Source organism: Diuraphis noxia, unplaced genomic scaffold (genome assembly GCF_037042655.1).
Source record: "Diuraphis noxia isolate RWA-SAM2 unplaced genomic scaffold, SU_Dnox_SAM2 contig0005, whole genome shotgun sequence".
In the NCBI taxonomy this organism is placed as follows: domain Eukaryota; kingdom Metazoa; phylum Arthropoda; class Insecta; order Hemiptera; family Aphididae; genus Diuraphis; species Diuraphis noxia.
Window position 1 is genome coordinate 42,998,552 of NW_028301715.1, and position 14,463 is coordinate 43,013,014.

Consider the following 14,463-nt stretch of genomic DNA (forward strand, 5'->3'; position numbering starts at 1 on the left):
ACATTCAATTATAAATTCTTTTTTTTTATTCTAACATTGATACAATCTAATCATAATGCAACTATACAAACATATAAATTTAGATTAAACATTAAATAAAAAATTATATGTTTTTTAAGTTTTTAATTTTATATTTCATAATATAATAATAATAGGATTTTTAAGAAATGTTATAATTTATATAAATTGGTTTATTTTTTATTATCGAGTATTAATTTGGAAAGTAACTTTAATAATATAATACTTAGTTAATGTTTTGTTCTATTTATAAATGAGATCAATTTGTACCAAAAATGTCAAATAACTCTGAATAATAAATTTGTATAAAACAATGTAGTTAGACATGCTTTAACTTGAAAGAGTAATTTGATATTTGATGTAAATTAAATGTAAATTCTGAGTGGGTTGGATTTTAATTAAATGCCATACAACATTTATTTTTGAATACAAATAAATCTTAAAATTAATACAAAAAAAATGTAAGTTAGAGCATATTTTAATGCAACAATAACATACTAACATTTGTTTTTTCGAGGTCTACCTCTTTTACCTTTTGGTTGTTGAGCTCGTTTAGCCAAACATCTTGGACAATACCAAACAGCACAGTCTGGAGGACACTGGATACCGACACACACCCAATGATACCAAACATCACATCCATCACAACCAATCATTGGACTACCGTCATCTGGTTTAGTGCACATAGGACATATCCATACTTGATTACCAGCTTCATCAAAATAGAATGCTGGCGGAGGAGTTTCATCTACAGGAGGTATAACTGCAGGCTGAATGGGTTTTGTAACAGTTTTAGTTTTATTTTTTTGAATAGGAACTTTAGGAGGAGAATCTGTGGTGTGTAATATATCTGTAGAAATGTCTGATTTTGATTCAATATCTACTTCAACTTCCATTGGTTCAGGTTCTGAAACTATGGTTATATTAACTTCTGGTGATTTTTCAACAGGTAAAACTTTTGTTGCAGTTTCTAATCGAGCCCCAAATCTGAATTTTAGTTTTGGCACTTTATTGGTAGATTTTAATTTTTCTTTTTTCTTTTCTTTCTCTTTCTCCTTTTCTTTTACCTTTTCCTTTACTTTATCTTTTTGCTTTTTTTTTTCTTTTTTGCCTTTTTTTTTGTCTTTTTTCTTTTTCTTTTGTTCTTTGCGATTAATATCTTCATTTTCAACTTGTAATACAGGACTTACTGGTTTTTCTATTATATCAGGTACATTAATTACAGGATTAATTATTTGTGGAAATGTAGTTGGTATTAATCCAGGTCCAGAAGGTAAAGGACCAAAAAATGAAAATTTGGGCAGAACTTCTTCCATTTTTACTTTACTAGTATGGGGTGTTAGAATAACTTTTTTTGGAACTTCTATATTTTCAGTAACATTTACAATATCAATTATTTCCTCTATAACAGGTTCTGGAATAGACGGTGATTCTGGTTCTAGAATTTTTTCTTCCTTTGGTTTCTTTTTTTTTTTCAATTCTTCTGGTTTTTGTTCTTTTTGTTGTAAAAGTATTTTTTTTGTTTTAGAAGATTTGAGTTTTTTCTTTGTTCCTGATTTAGTTTTTTTTTTGTTGGTTGAAATTCTTTGTGATGGTTCTTTTGTTAAATTAGGTAAAATACTGGACAATTTAGATGTTTCAAGAGGCTTATCGATTTTAATTTCTGGAAATGGCAATAATTTAGATTCTGCCAATCTGCCTTCTCTAGATGGTGATAAAAACCCACCAGATGTCATAACTACACTTGAAATTTCTCTTAATCGTTTGTGTAAAATAACTTCTTCTGGTTCTTGTTTAATATTTTCAATACTTTTTTGACTTTGCTCTATATCTGTTGTTTTTTCTTCTTCAATTTGTTCTGTATACAATGTTGGAAGATGTTCATGAATATGAACAGGTCTAGTCACAACTTCTCTACTTCCTGGCTTCAATGTATTTAATACATTTTTTCCCGGTATATTTAAAAGAGGTAAATTATGAGGAAATTTAACTGGACCTGTACTTTTTACATATCTACGCAATTCAACCAAAGATACCGATTTCTGACGAAAGGCCTTTTCTACATCTTCGATATCAGGTACATTGTTATATGCATGTTCAGCGTATTTTTTAGATGTTTTAGACAAATCACTGATATAGTGGTGAAGAATATCAGTCAGAATTTTCATCGAAGAGTCTGTTATTGAATGCCACCCAATATTATTACATATTTGGGCAACAGAAATTGTTAACGTTTGTCTTACGAAGTCATCCATTATGGTTTTTTTTAAACTGTTTTAATGAAATGCAAGTGTTAAAACTACTTACGTTTAAAATGTATTCATTTTAGAAAGTTAAAAGATAATATGGCGCTTGGCGGTTAATCATGCAATTTTAAAAATTATTATGTTTACATTGTTTACTGTTTACTTATTACAAAAACAATAAATTGCTGTTATTTTATTAACGTTATTTTAGATTTTTATCACTTAACTTGTCCTATCTAGCATTCTAGCGTCCCAACTCCCAATAGGTTTTAAATTTAAACCATGGTTGAAATATAGTTATTTTTGATAATAAATCGTGGTAACGACTAAATTTAATGTATTTTTATGCTATTGGTCGTTTCACACAATATCAAATCCGGCATTTTGATAAACTCTATTATCACATATTCACATGCAATGCAGCATATTTGGCTGCGATACGTGATCCGGTGATCCATAAAACTTAAAAGTTATCCTTATCACTTATAAGAATTAAGATTTAAGAGTTAATAGTGTTAAGACTGAATTATTTAATTTCAATAGTTTGAAATCAAAATGTTTTAACTAAAGTTTTCTTGCTGAAATCTTAAATAATCTATCTTATTAAAAATAAATATGACTTTAAGAAATTTATTTACATCATTTTACCGACTTCAAAATGGATATAAATATAAGCATAAAAGTTTAAATAACATCACTGTTTATAGTTTTTCCAGCCAGCCACATGACCGTAAGTCAAATTAAATATTATTTCTTAATTTATTTTACTATTCGTTATTGAATTTTATTGTTTTTACTTTAACTTCTATGTATACAAATAAACAAAACATAATATCTATTTTACACTTAGGTTTTAAGTCAAATATTAAAACTATTATTTATAAAGTGCTTTATACTAGTGGCATAAAACATATATTTTGTGTTCTGTTATAGAAAAAAGTTTTGATTTTATTACTATTATTATTCCAGGAGAAATTACTAAAGAATTGAGTAATATGTTTTTTGCTGAACCTGTACAAGATTTATTGTTTAAACTTACTCATGTTGATGTACAAAAAGCATTTAGAAAACGTTTTATTGGACAAAATCCTGACACTCCAATTTATAAATTTATGACCACTGCAGAAGTTGAAAAAGTTTGTTCATTTTTAACACGTTTACTGCCATGTAATCACCGGGATCATCTGTCATTCTTAAATTTTCTGTTGGCGACCATAGTATTGATCATCACTATCATACCACATGCCAACAGCTACCATAAATTAATATGGTTTTTTATTACTAACTTTTTTTATTGCTACAATAATGTATTAAAAATATTGCAGTGGCTTAGTGCGAGTCATTATAATTTTTTTGATATTATAAACATACCTGATCTATTATTTTTACTTTTTTTGAAGTTTTTAAAGTTTAACAATGTATACTTTTTTGAAAGATATGGAAAAATATGCATGGTGTTTAATAATACATATGGTGTGATCTCCGGTAGTCACATGGCAGTCAAATTTTTAATAATTAAATAGTTGTAATATTATAAGAATATGTTCATAGATTTCTTGAATATAATTTTTTTTTACATAGATGCAAGCTGAAGTTAAACTAAAAGCTAAAGAAAAAGTTCAGATGCCACCAATTGTACCATTACGTACAGATTTAGGACAAGTATTGGACGTTAACAAGGATATAATTGGTTTTGACAGCTCAAAATTCGTATTTACAGATATTACTTTTGGTGTATCTGATAAAGTATTTATTTTATTAATTTAATTATATAATATTATCTTAAATTTTTATTTACTTAAAAACTAATTAATTCACATAATTTATAGAAACGCATAGTTGTGGTACGAGAACCTAATGGAATACTGAGAAAAGCTAACGAGGATGAACGTCATGCTGTAAATCAAATATATTTTCCTCAATCAGGAAGAGAATTAAAGCATCCAGTCATGTTTGATGATACCAATTTAAAGGTATTACTCAGAAAAAATATTTTTTTTTATCCTCTATTTTCAAATTGTATTTTTAAATATAGCCTCTTCTTGAAAATGGTGATTATGAATTCATACTGGATCGTGCATGTTGTCAATTTGAACCTGATGATAAAAACTATCACCGTGTTGTATTCAGTACATATAAACATGTTGATGAATCTAAAAATTATCATCTTTTGGAGTCCACAAGGCATTTAGGACCTTTACTGTTTTATTTGGCTTTTAATAAAAAGCCAGATAACTTTTTGTTATATTGTTTAGAAACTGAAAGGTATTTACTATTTAATATTGATTTTATATTAATTGTAGTTTAAACAATTGAGATACGATATGATAACATTTTAGGTTTGATGATGTCATGTTGTTTATACAATTATATACAAAGTTAAATCAAGGTCTGGAGATTGAATTGGACGGTTCAAAAGACAAATTTAAGTTAATAGAGGTAAATTTTTTGTTAGAATCATCAAAAAAAAAAAAAAATTATTTTTGTTTAGTGTTATTAATTATATAAAAACTTTATTTTGTTCAAGGATTTTATAAATACTGAATGTATTGATAAAGTAAATTTGGAAGAAGCATTAAAAAATTACATTACTAGGAATAGTGAAATAGCATCTAAATCAAACTAAGTATTTAAGTAATATATAATTATATTTAATACTTCATACAAAAATATATATATGTGTGTGTGTATCAATGAATAGGAATATTGTCCATAAAAAGAATACTCGATGGTACTGTAATGTATATACAATTATTAAACATTAGTTTTCATAAAATATAAACACAAATGTTTGTTATATCAGATTCAAAAATATTATTTATCTTTTGCACATCTAAATCCAAGATTTGATGCAGAACTATCTGGTGTATTTTGACTTCTTGCAGCACATCGATAACGATAACAATAATCTTTGTGACACAAGTATGACCCACCTTTTTTAACCTTTTCTTTTCCTTCTGAAGGACCGCTCTAAAATAAATAAGACCCTAATTTAGTTAAATTTTAATCACTAACTTGAAATGCTAAATTGCTAAACAATTAAACTCACTGGATTTACTGTAAATCTTTGGTCATGATTCACACTCCAAAAATCATTTGTCCATTCCCATACATTTCCTACCATGTTATGAAGACCATAACCATTTTTTGGGAACATATTTACTGGAGCTGTAGTTGCCCAACCATCATCAGCAGTGTTTTTGAATGGAAATTCCCCTTGCCAGATATTGGCTCTTAGAAAAAAAAAACAATATTCAATTAATTGAGCTATATTATTTTATAATTGTCGACGTATAACTATTAGTTTTGTTATTAAATAAATTACATATTATATGGTGCAGATGAAGTGTATTTTGCCCAGTATACGAGTAGCTCAAGTGAATTTTTGATTTATTTAACATTTACTTTTAGCTAAATATTTAAATATGCATTCTTTTTTAAAAATTGTTAATACATCGCTCTCATTTAAATTAAATTAAAACTGTACTGAATTTTTAAAGAACGCTATATTATAGACTGCTTTAAAAATACTAACAACACACATTTTACGCAAGGTTGTAATCATACAATTTCTTAAATGTTGAAACCTTCATTCTATTTATGAGTACTAAAATTATTTTGATTAGTTGATGAGCCTTATTAATTTTGAGATGAAATAATCATGACATGATAAAATCGAGTGTTTTATATAAGGTTTTATAATATCTTTTTAATGTTGGTGATCATATCACAATAAAAAAAAAAGTTACAATACCTTATTTTATATGGATAAAATGTGTTTTACTAAGCAATGTATTCTATTAGTCATTTACCTATATATGTTATATTTATATACATTACTTTGTTATTTGTAGAAATACTTACCAACTAATTCTCATTTTATCAAGTTCTGTAATTATTTTTTGTAATTAAATGTCTAAATCATCATTTCCTAGGATTTATGTTAATGTTTATAAAATATAAATATGATTTAATCACACTCTGTTGCTGTTAGTAAGGGGCATTAATTGAAGATGAACTAAAAATAATTTATTTAACTTTAACTTTTAATAAATCATAAATATTGAATAACCAAAAATCACCTATGTTTGTTACTTGGGAGTAACTTATTTCCCCAAGGATAGAGTCTATCTTTGAGATTACCCCTGCAAGCAGCTTCCCATTCAGCTTCAGATGGTAACCTTTTTCCGGCCCAGTTACAAAATGCTGTGGCATCATTCCAGCTAACGTGTACAACAGGATGTAATTCTCTATCTAAAACAAAATGCTATTAGCATAAAGTTATTTATCAAGTATGTATAATTGTTGTATAAATAAATTATTATATTACTATTGATATCAGAATCTTTCCCTTCAGGATGTTTCCAATTAGCACCTTTGACTGGTACCCACCATGGAGCATCCTTCACAGCTTGTGTTATGGATTTTAATGTAGTTTTACTGAGAAATAATTGAAATACAAACGAATCTCCAAATACTTCTGCCTCTGTTTGGTATCCCATTGTTTCAACAAATTTTTTGAATTCTAAATTGCTTACTTCATATTTATCAATAAAATAATCATCTAAGTACACAGTACGGGATGGAGATTCTCCGTCAGATACAATTTCTGGTTTATCAGTACCAATTGTAAAATTCTGTCCTTTGATTAAAATCATAGATTCTAATTCCGATTCTAATGTTTCCGAAGGACCTGTTGCTGAAGATGTGCAAACATCTTCTTTAGTGTTTGTTTTAATGCGATTTGTATTACATCCACAATCTGCATTAGAAGATAAAATTCTCATAAAAACAAAAATAATATAAAATAATTTCATCTTGATGTCAATATAAATAAATAAAAACGATTCTAATTGTGAACTGTTATTAGATGTTATATAAATTTAAAACTTGAACATTTCAAATAATTTTCTATTTCACCCAAATCAATTAATCATTATAATAATATGATACATATTGTGTTCTGTAACTACTACAAGTTATAACAATACGTTTATACACCTATGAGAATATTGAGAATCTGTATTGAGTTAAGTCTGTAAGTTTAAACATTTTCTCGATTTTTTGTCACGTTTTTTGTTTTAGTATTATCTTAAATCGGGATGATAATAACTGTTATCACTTCAACCATGGTTGCAACCATGACTAATATACGAGTATGGATTTGTTATGAATATTGTGATTAATAGGTACGTAGAATCGTATGGTAGAATTGACGTGAATAGTATCACATGACACAATATAGTACATACTACATAGTAAATACTACTATATTACTATATTAGTCTAGTTTACAATTTATACTACATACAGTACATACCAGTATGTATTTAGTATTTTTAACTATTTTATGTTACGATTTTTAAGTTACAAGTTACAACTACAACGTCTACCTCTACAATAAATTGACCACTGGATAGTTGTTATTTGATTTAAGTATTAAAGTTCATGGATTTCAGCTTTAAAGGTTTTACCTATTAATGCGTGGTTGACAAGATCAACATTTAAATTCTCGTAATGTCGTCAATCATGGTAACTACCATTGTTAAATTATCATATATATTGAATTCAAATATGTTTTTCTCTAACATAGTTATTTGTAAAATTTAAATTGTATAATTAACTACAAGATCATTGATTATTTTTAATTTAATTTTGAATATAATATAATAGGTATAGTTAGTGTTGTTGTTATGGCTAAAGAAATAGGTACATTAATTAATATTTCTTTAATCATTGGTTTAAGCAGGCTAAAAATTTGAGGTTTTTTTTATGAATTTGAGTATCAAAAGCCATCACACACTTAATTATTGCAGCACCATTTTAAAATTCATGTCAAATAGCTAAACTATTTAGTTTTGCACTCTGTACAAACTGCACTATACAAAATTATGTATTTCAGATGGACGATAGCGGAATAGACAGTGATACTACTAAGCGTCATAAGACTGCAATCGAAGAAAATGACAGAGTAAGTATAAATACATGTTATACAAAATGATTTTTGAAGCAAGCTCATCTTCATACTTCCCTCTCAGTAGATTTATTAAAATTCTGATTTTTAAAACTTATAAGTATACTAATACCTACCTAAACACAATATTTTCAAATTTCTTATATTTTTAGTACTATTGAACGAATTATAAACTCAAAATTTGCCTACTCAAATTTTGATTAAGGTTCTTCAAAATTCTAATAGAAAATATCTGCTGAATTTTCAACATAATAATTATATAAACAATTTAATAATATATCAATTCTTATAATGTGTGGAAAAACACAGTTAAACCTTGAAATAAATATTTTTATTTTTATTGTAGAACAGTGACGAGGACAGCAATACAAGTGATTGTTCGATGAGAGTTACAAAACCTTCATTTTTTCAGAAAAAAATGGGCAAGTCGATTAATCAGTTTGCAACCAACATATTATTTTCTTTATCATTGTATGATTTTTAGTGTAGAAAGACACCCTGTTTTATTTTTATTTTTGTATATTTTGTTTAGATTTAGCTTTATGTTTATTGAATTTTCAAATTATTTTATCATGCACGAATGCACGATGAAAGAAAAATAGTGGTAAGATTTTTATTTATCAATTTAAATTTTTTTAAAATTATTATTACTCCTTTAAAATTGGTTTTTTTTTAGTCCACATTTTGATGAGTTATAATTATCTTTGCATTTTATTTCAGAACAATATGCTAAACCAGGCTTGATGGAGTACAATCAAATGGCTGTTCCAAACAGCAAATCGACCAAGACAGATAAATTACCAGTTTTAGTAGATTGGGATTCATCTGACAGGTAATGTATATTTAATAAAATCACATAAAATTCATATCATCTATCAAACAATAGAATTTGAGACTTGATTCATCTAAAAAGTTAAAAATTTACATTTTGGTTTTTTTTTATAGTGAAATGGAAATACGTTTTTTTCCTGGACCAAAAGCTAGGCAAACATTGAGTGATACTTTCAGTCTGCAAGAATTTCATGGATCTATAGAATCTGAGGACTTAGATTTAATACCACCACAGCATACAACTAAAACCGATGATCAATGTTGCAGTTTGGTTTTGCAGAGGTGTACAATTATTTGAGATCTTTTACTAATTCAAATTAATTAACATAACTTCCTCAAAAATATATGACATGCATTTTATATAAAATAAACCAAACTTACCAATGACTAATGAGTGTTGTGTTTACCAGCTATAGTAATATTGACTGATGTTAGAAGCTGAAATGACCAATACTGATATTATTTATGAATGTTTAATTATTGTGTTTTTTTTGTTGTGTCAATAAATTTTGTTATTAAAATATTATTACTTTTTTTTTTCGAGGAACCCCGCGGCAACATAGGTCATTGGGTGTTGGGTGGTACGGTAGGGGTTATTTTTGTATATTTGTTTATAGGTTTTTAAGTGGGTAGGGTTGTGACACGTGTTTGTGTATGTGTGGCAAGGATTATGTTGCTAAAAATCCCGGGTGGTCACCCATCCGGGAGCTACTAACTGCGGCCGGTACCTATGCTCAGTGCATTTCCGCAGATTGAGCGTACGACCGCGCCTCACCAAGCCATAATATTATTACTATTTATTTCCTACTGATTTTTATAAAAATAAAAGAAACATAAACATCTTCTATGTTTTTAGGATTTTACTTTAATTTGAAATGCACATTTATTATTAGTAATAAATAAAATTCTTATTACATTATAATCATTATACATAAATTTAACTAAGTTCAAGTTGTAACTAAACCAACATTAAGTATTTATAGTTTATACTCTTAAATCACATGATTCCATTATTTTGGAATTCAGTATATTTTTATGTGAGGTTAAATTGAACATAATTTTATCTTTATTTTACACTAGAGGCCAGACTGCCAAAGTGATATTTGGTACTAATAAATAATAAAATAAAACGATACGCTAGATTCAAATTGAATATTATAATATAATATTGTATTCTACTCCCGCAAGTACGAAGATTGCCTATATAAAACGCCGTGTTAAAAAATAACTATGGTGAAATTTCTATTTAATGAAGTTTTTGACAACCATGACCTTTATTGTTAAATTACCCATGGGCTATGATAAATTCTATTCTACTAATTATTCTACATTCCAATTTTTTTTTGCTTGCTCACCATGTGACTGTTTAATATCATCCCAATAGGCGTAAGTTACTAAGTTAGTATATTATAACATTAAAGCAGTGTAATGAAATTAGAAAATCAATCTTTAATCTCAGCTTTCGAACTGTGGCCAAATTGTGTAAAAATTTATAATTTAGTTGACATTTTTGAAAAATGGAATTTCAATACATATATATATTGGTAACATTTATAATGACATAACATATTTCAATATTTTATATTTGTTTTATTCATAGTTGGGGGATTTTAAGTTTTCCCAGAAATGTCTGATAGATGGAGGTGTATAATACTTAGTCACTTATATAATAAATGCAATTATAATGCCCCTTTTAGCATAGCGTTTTTATCGGTGATACATGTCTCCTGGAAACATGGTGTGACCACACGTCTCGCACAGTGGCGTACATAGTGTGTAGGGCTATAATGTTAGCAAGTGATCTAGTACACAGAGGTTACTACTGTATATTTAATAGTTCGTCTGTTTTACTCGTCAGTCAGTCGTCGGTGTGTTTGTATGATAGCGAGGGTAATCGGTGCAACTAAGTCAAAATAAGCACGCTAAAAATTATTTAAGAAGTTATGTCCCATTAAGTCACAAAAAAATCAAGAGCTTAAGCATTCCCTAGTTAAAATGTCTAGTTGCGTCGATGGTGAGGAGTAAGTCAATGCTATCAACGTAAAAATAAATATCGAATTAACTATATAAACTAATTAACCAATCTTTAAATAACTTTAAAGTAACTGATAAACTGTCATTACTATTGCCAGTCTGGGCGTCTGGCAGCATATTATTATTATTACTATTTTATTCAGTAGTTATATGCACAATAATGAAAATTTTACATAATCTATTATATAATATGATTGTATCATTAGTACCTAATACTCGTAAGCCACAGCAAATACACCACCATCCGATCAACTTCTCCAAATCGTTACAAGTTTCCTTAACGAGTTAAAATTAATGCTAAACCCCCTCCTAGCTGCTCTAACATCCCTAATAAATAAATTTCCACTCCTTAATTAACACACGTATCACATATCTTTTGATCATCCATACCATATACTAATAATAAATTCTAAATTCTAAATTGTATATAAACTTGTAATAACATGTAATATGTTGACACATTTTAAATATAATAAATGAAAAAAAAACTGGTATTGTCATTTGTCAACGGTCTAAGAAATATTTTTAGCACCTGATAAAATATAATGTTGTTATTTAATGAAATAATGACTGCATGTATAATTTCGGAGAGGGCTGCAGCCCCCCCCCCCCCCCCGGTTGCACCACTGCATTGGTGTATCTCACTGCTTTGTTAACTAATTCAACAAAGGTGGGTAATTAAGTGAATGTTTCTACACGAGACCTAAAAGGTAAAAAAAAAAAATACATATATATATTAGTTCCTATACACGAATATAAAAATGAGGTGTATAAGTTCGTATATGGTAAAAGAAAAGCTTGTATGTAAATTCCTGCACAGCATAAAAAAAAATTATATTATTTATGATTATATTTCATAAATTAACATTATATGAAGTATGGTATTTTTTGTACCAAGAAGTTTAAAAATTATAAGCCATATAAAAATGTTTTTACAGTAAATTATGAAGTATTATGTTAAAATATATGACAATTAAATATAATATACTTTTGTCGTGTTGGAACTTACACACGCACTTTATTTTTTATTAATTTTTGTATTCGTATAGGAACTTACGATGATTAGTATCATTTTGCGCATTAGGATTTTCAATATTTTTTAAATTTCACTAAATAATATACAAGTATTTAAACTATTAATTATTTGCTTCTCTAAGCTTTCGAGTTTTGTGGATAACTGCAGATAAATATAATTTTAAACGCTAAATTACTTTTAACTAAATTATTGTTAACTATAGATAATGATTTCAATTTTCTAGCTTAAACCCTCCTAAGACCCCATAGGCGCACATAGGGTATGAATTTAGGGGGTGCTGAAATAATTTATAGTACACAGACCCGTGGGGAGCAAAGTCCCCCACACCACCCTAATACTTTAATAATTGCATTGCGATAATTATAAATTTTTATAAAAAAAAAAAAAAATAAATATTTAAAAGTAATTATATTACAAGTTATAATAACATGTAATCATTAATTATTAATGTTAGACAAGATTTAATTTTCTGTTTGATATTGCAAATTTTCGCAATATAATTTCCCCCTCTGTTTTATTGGTAAGATCTCTCTCAATGCTAAGTGTAGATAGCTTGGTAAATCTGTCTATCTTTCTTGGCCCATATTGGTGCGTAACCAGTTTTTCAATCTACGCATAGCTGAGAAGGAGCGTTCACACGTTGAAGAAGAAATTGGAATTGTCATTTCCACTTGAAATAGCTTATAGACATTTGGAAACGAACTTTTATAACATTGATTTTTAAGGTATAAAGCTGGCTGGTAGACTATTCTTTAAGACCAGCATTTCTGCTGATAAACTAACTGTTGATATTTTCAAAATATCCTGATAAACACATTTATATAATAATATTTTAAAAGATATAACTATGTAATAAATATTTTCAATAGTTGATGCGGTGCTAATTTTAAACCTGGGAGTGCTGAGCACCCCCAAGCACCCCCCTATGTGCGCCTATGTAAGACCCCCTCCCCGTTTACAACCATGGTTATAATGTCTCACACCAGCTCACACAGTAGTCGACTATAGTGTTATCATCAAAAGTCACAACTTGCACGTGCTTCATAAGTCATAACTTACCTATTATCATCATAGGCTTACGCACGAGGGAGGGGGTAGGCCGCGGCCACTGGCTTTTTCTTTAATAAATGGTTATGTATCTGATATCTATACTATACTAGATTATTTTTATTATGAATTAAATAAACAGATACTTAAATGTTTTGTAAAATTTACGATTTAATATTCAAGTAGTATTTAGTTTACTTAGTAGAAGTCATCAGTACAAGAATCTTTGGTAATTGGTTCAGACCTTTTTAATGTGCCCCCCCTTCCCCCTGCAAACAAAGTCTGCGCATGCCTATGCTTATTATTATGCTGCACTGTAAACACGGATACAATTTCCATCCATAATAAACCGATAACGGCGGATGCGCGGATGATAATAATAATAATAATATTTTATCGGAATGTGCCACGGCGAAATACATCACCCGTCAATCACGCCACGTGCTCCGTTCATCGTCACGTGTGAGTATTTCATGACACTGAAAAAATGTTGTTCTATAATAATAATAATATTATAATAATAACTTTGGTGAAGTTCTCTGCGCGGCTTACATAATATTTTAACATATAATAATGTGGATTCCGGCATTCGGTGGCGCGGCACAGAGTGTTACTATTATAAAAATATACAGCGAAGGGTTGGAAGAGGGGGGACGATGATAATAAATAATAATATTATATTATAATTGTCTATGGGACGAAGTCCAAATTGCGTGTACAATTTCATAATAATACTAAAAATCTCTGTGCGGTGATATACATGTATCATATACACCACACACGCGCACTTGACAACGCGGCAGTGCAATGACGGAAGACGGACGATTATACATATTTTTATATATTTATCACATTTTATTATACCACATAATATATTATTGGAATCATAGAGTATTTAAAAAGGAAATTTGGGTTTTCGGCTTCCGATTAAAACCTAAAAGTACCACTATAATGTAGAAAGCAACTTAACTGTTGAGCCATGATAACTCCTCTGATATTACTCTGAATCTTACATGACAATATAAAGTACAATACGAGTAGGTACAAGGGTAAACGTTTTTAATTGTTTTTCGCGTTGCCGACAATAACTGATTATCATAATAATACAATATCATTATTAAACGACACAATTATTTTGCGCTTCGATCAACCCGTCCGTCGACGTAATCCTCGCTCTCCTCTACCTCGTGTCGTCGTCCGGTCTAAAGGCACACATATTATTGTTATTACGTACAGGGACGTAAACAGCGCGCGCGTCCATCCGCCGTGCACGCGCG

At 28.6% G+C, this 14,463-nt stretch overlaps 4 protein-coding genes across 6 annotated transcripts; 2 read left to right on the forward strand and 2 right to left on the reverse strand.

Moving 5' to 3' along the window:
* Positions 1–410: 410 nt before the first annotated feature.
* LOC107164251 (TBP-associated factor 3) lies at positions 411–2,469 on the reverse strand. Its single transcript, XM_015512004.2, has one exon. The coding sequence runs from the start codon at positions 2,271–2,273 to the stop codon at positions 516–518; it is 1,758 nt and encodes a 585-aa protein (XP_015367490.2). The 5' UTR covers positions 2,274–2,469; the 3' UTR covers positions 411–515.
* A 294-nt stretch (positions 2,470–2,763) lies between these two features.
* mRpS22 (mitochondrial ribosomal protein S22) lies at positions 2,764–5,061 on the forward strand. The gene is made up of 7 exons (XM_015512015.2): positions 2,764–2,994; positions 3,234–3,400; positions 3,846–4,010; positions 4,094–4,237; positions 4,300–4,529; positions 4,604–4,703; positions 4,792–5,061. Exons 1-7 carry the CDS (start codon positions 2,880–2,882, stop codon positions 4,888–4,890), a joined length of 1,020 nt encoding a protein of 339 aa, XP_015367501.1. The 5' UTR covers positions 2,764–2,879; the 3' UTR covers positions 4,891–5,061.
* On the reverse strand, positions 4,894–7,316 carry LOC107164261 (formylglycine-generating enzyme). The gene is made up of 4 exons (XM_015512016.2): positions 6,595–7,316; positions 6,347–6,518; positions 5,314–5,497; positions 4,894–5,234 (listed from the first exon to the last, which is right to left on the reverse strand). Exons 1-4 carry the CDS (start codon positions 7,079–7,081, stop codon positions 5,079–5,081), a joined length of 999 nt encoding a protein of 332 aa, XP_015367502.2. The 5' UTR covers positions 7,082–7,316; the 3' UTR covers positions 4,894–5,078.
* Positions 6,415–9,592, forward strand: LOC107164253 (uncharacterized). Of its 3 annotated transcripts, XM_089228139.1 has the most exons (6): positions 6,419–6,556; positions 7,350–7,453; positions 8,167–8,235; positions 8,585–8,660; positions 8,959–9,070; positions 9,184–9,592. In XM_089228139.1, the coding sequence occupies exons 3-6, from the start codon at positions 8,167–8,169 to the stop codon at positions 9,365–9,367; spliced, it is 441 nt and encodes a 146-aa protein (XP_089084265.1). In that variant the 5' UTR covers positions 6,419–6,556; positions 7,350–7,453; the 3' UTR covers positions 9,368–9,592. The 3 variants fall into 3 exon arrangements, with proteins under 3 accessions (XP_089084264.1, XP_089084265.1, XP_015367493.2); XM_089228138.1 differs by lacking the exon at positions 7,350–7,453 and having other exon boundaries at positions 6,415–6,556; XM_015512007.2 differs by lacking the exons at positions 6,419–6,556; positions 7,350–7,453 and adding an exon at positions 7,488–7,796.
* Positions 9,593–14,463: the final 4,871 nt, after the last annotated feature.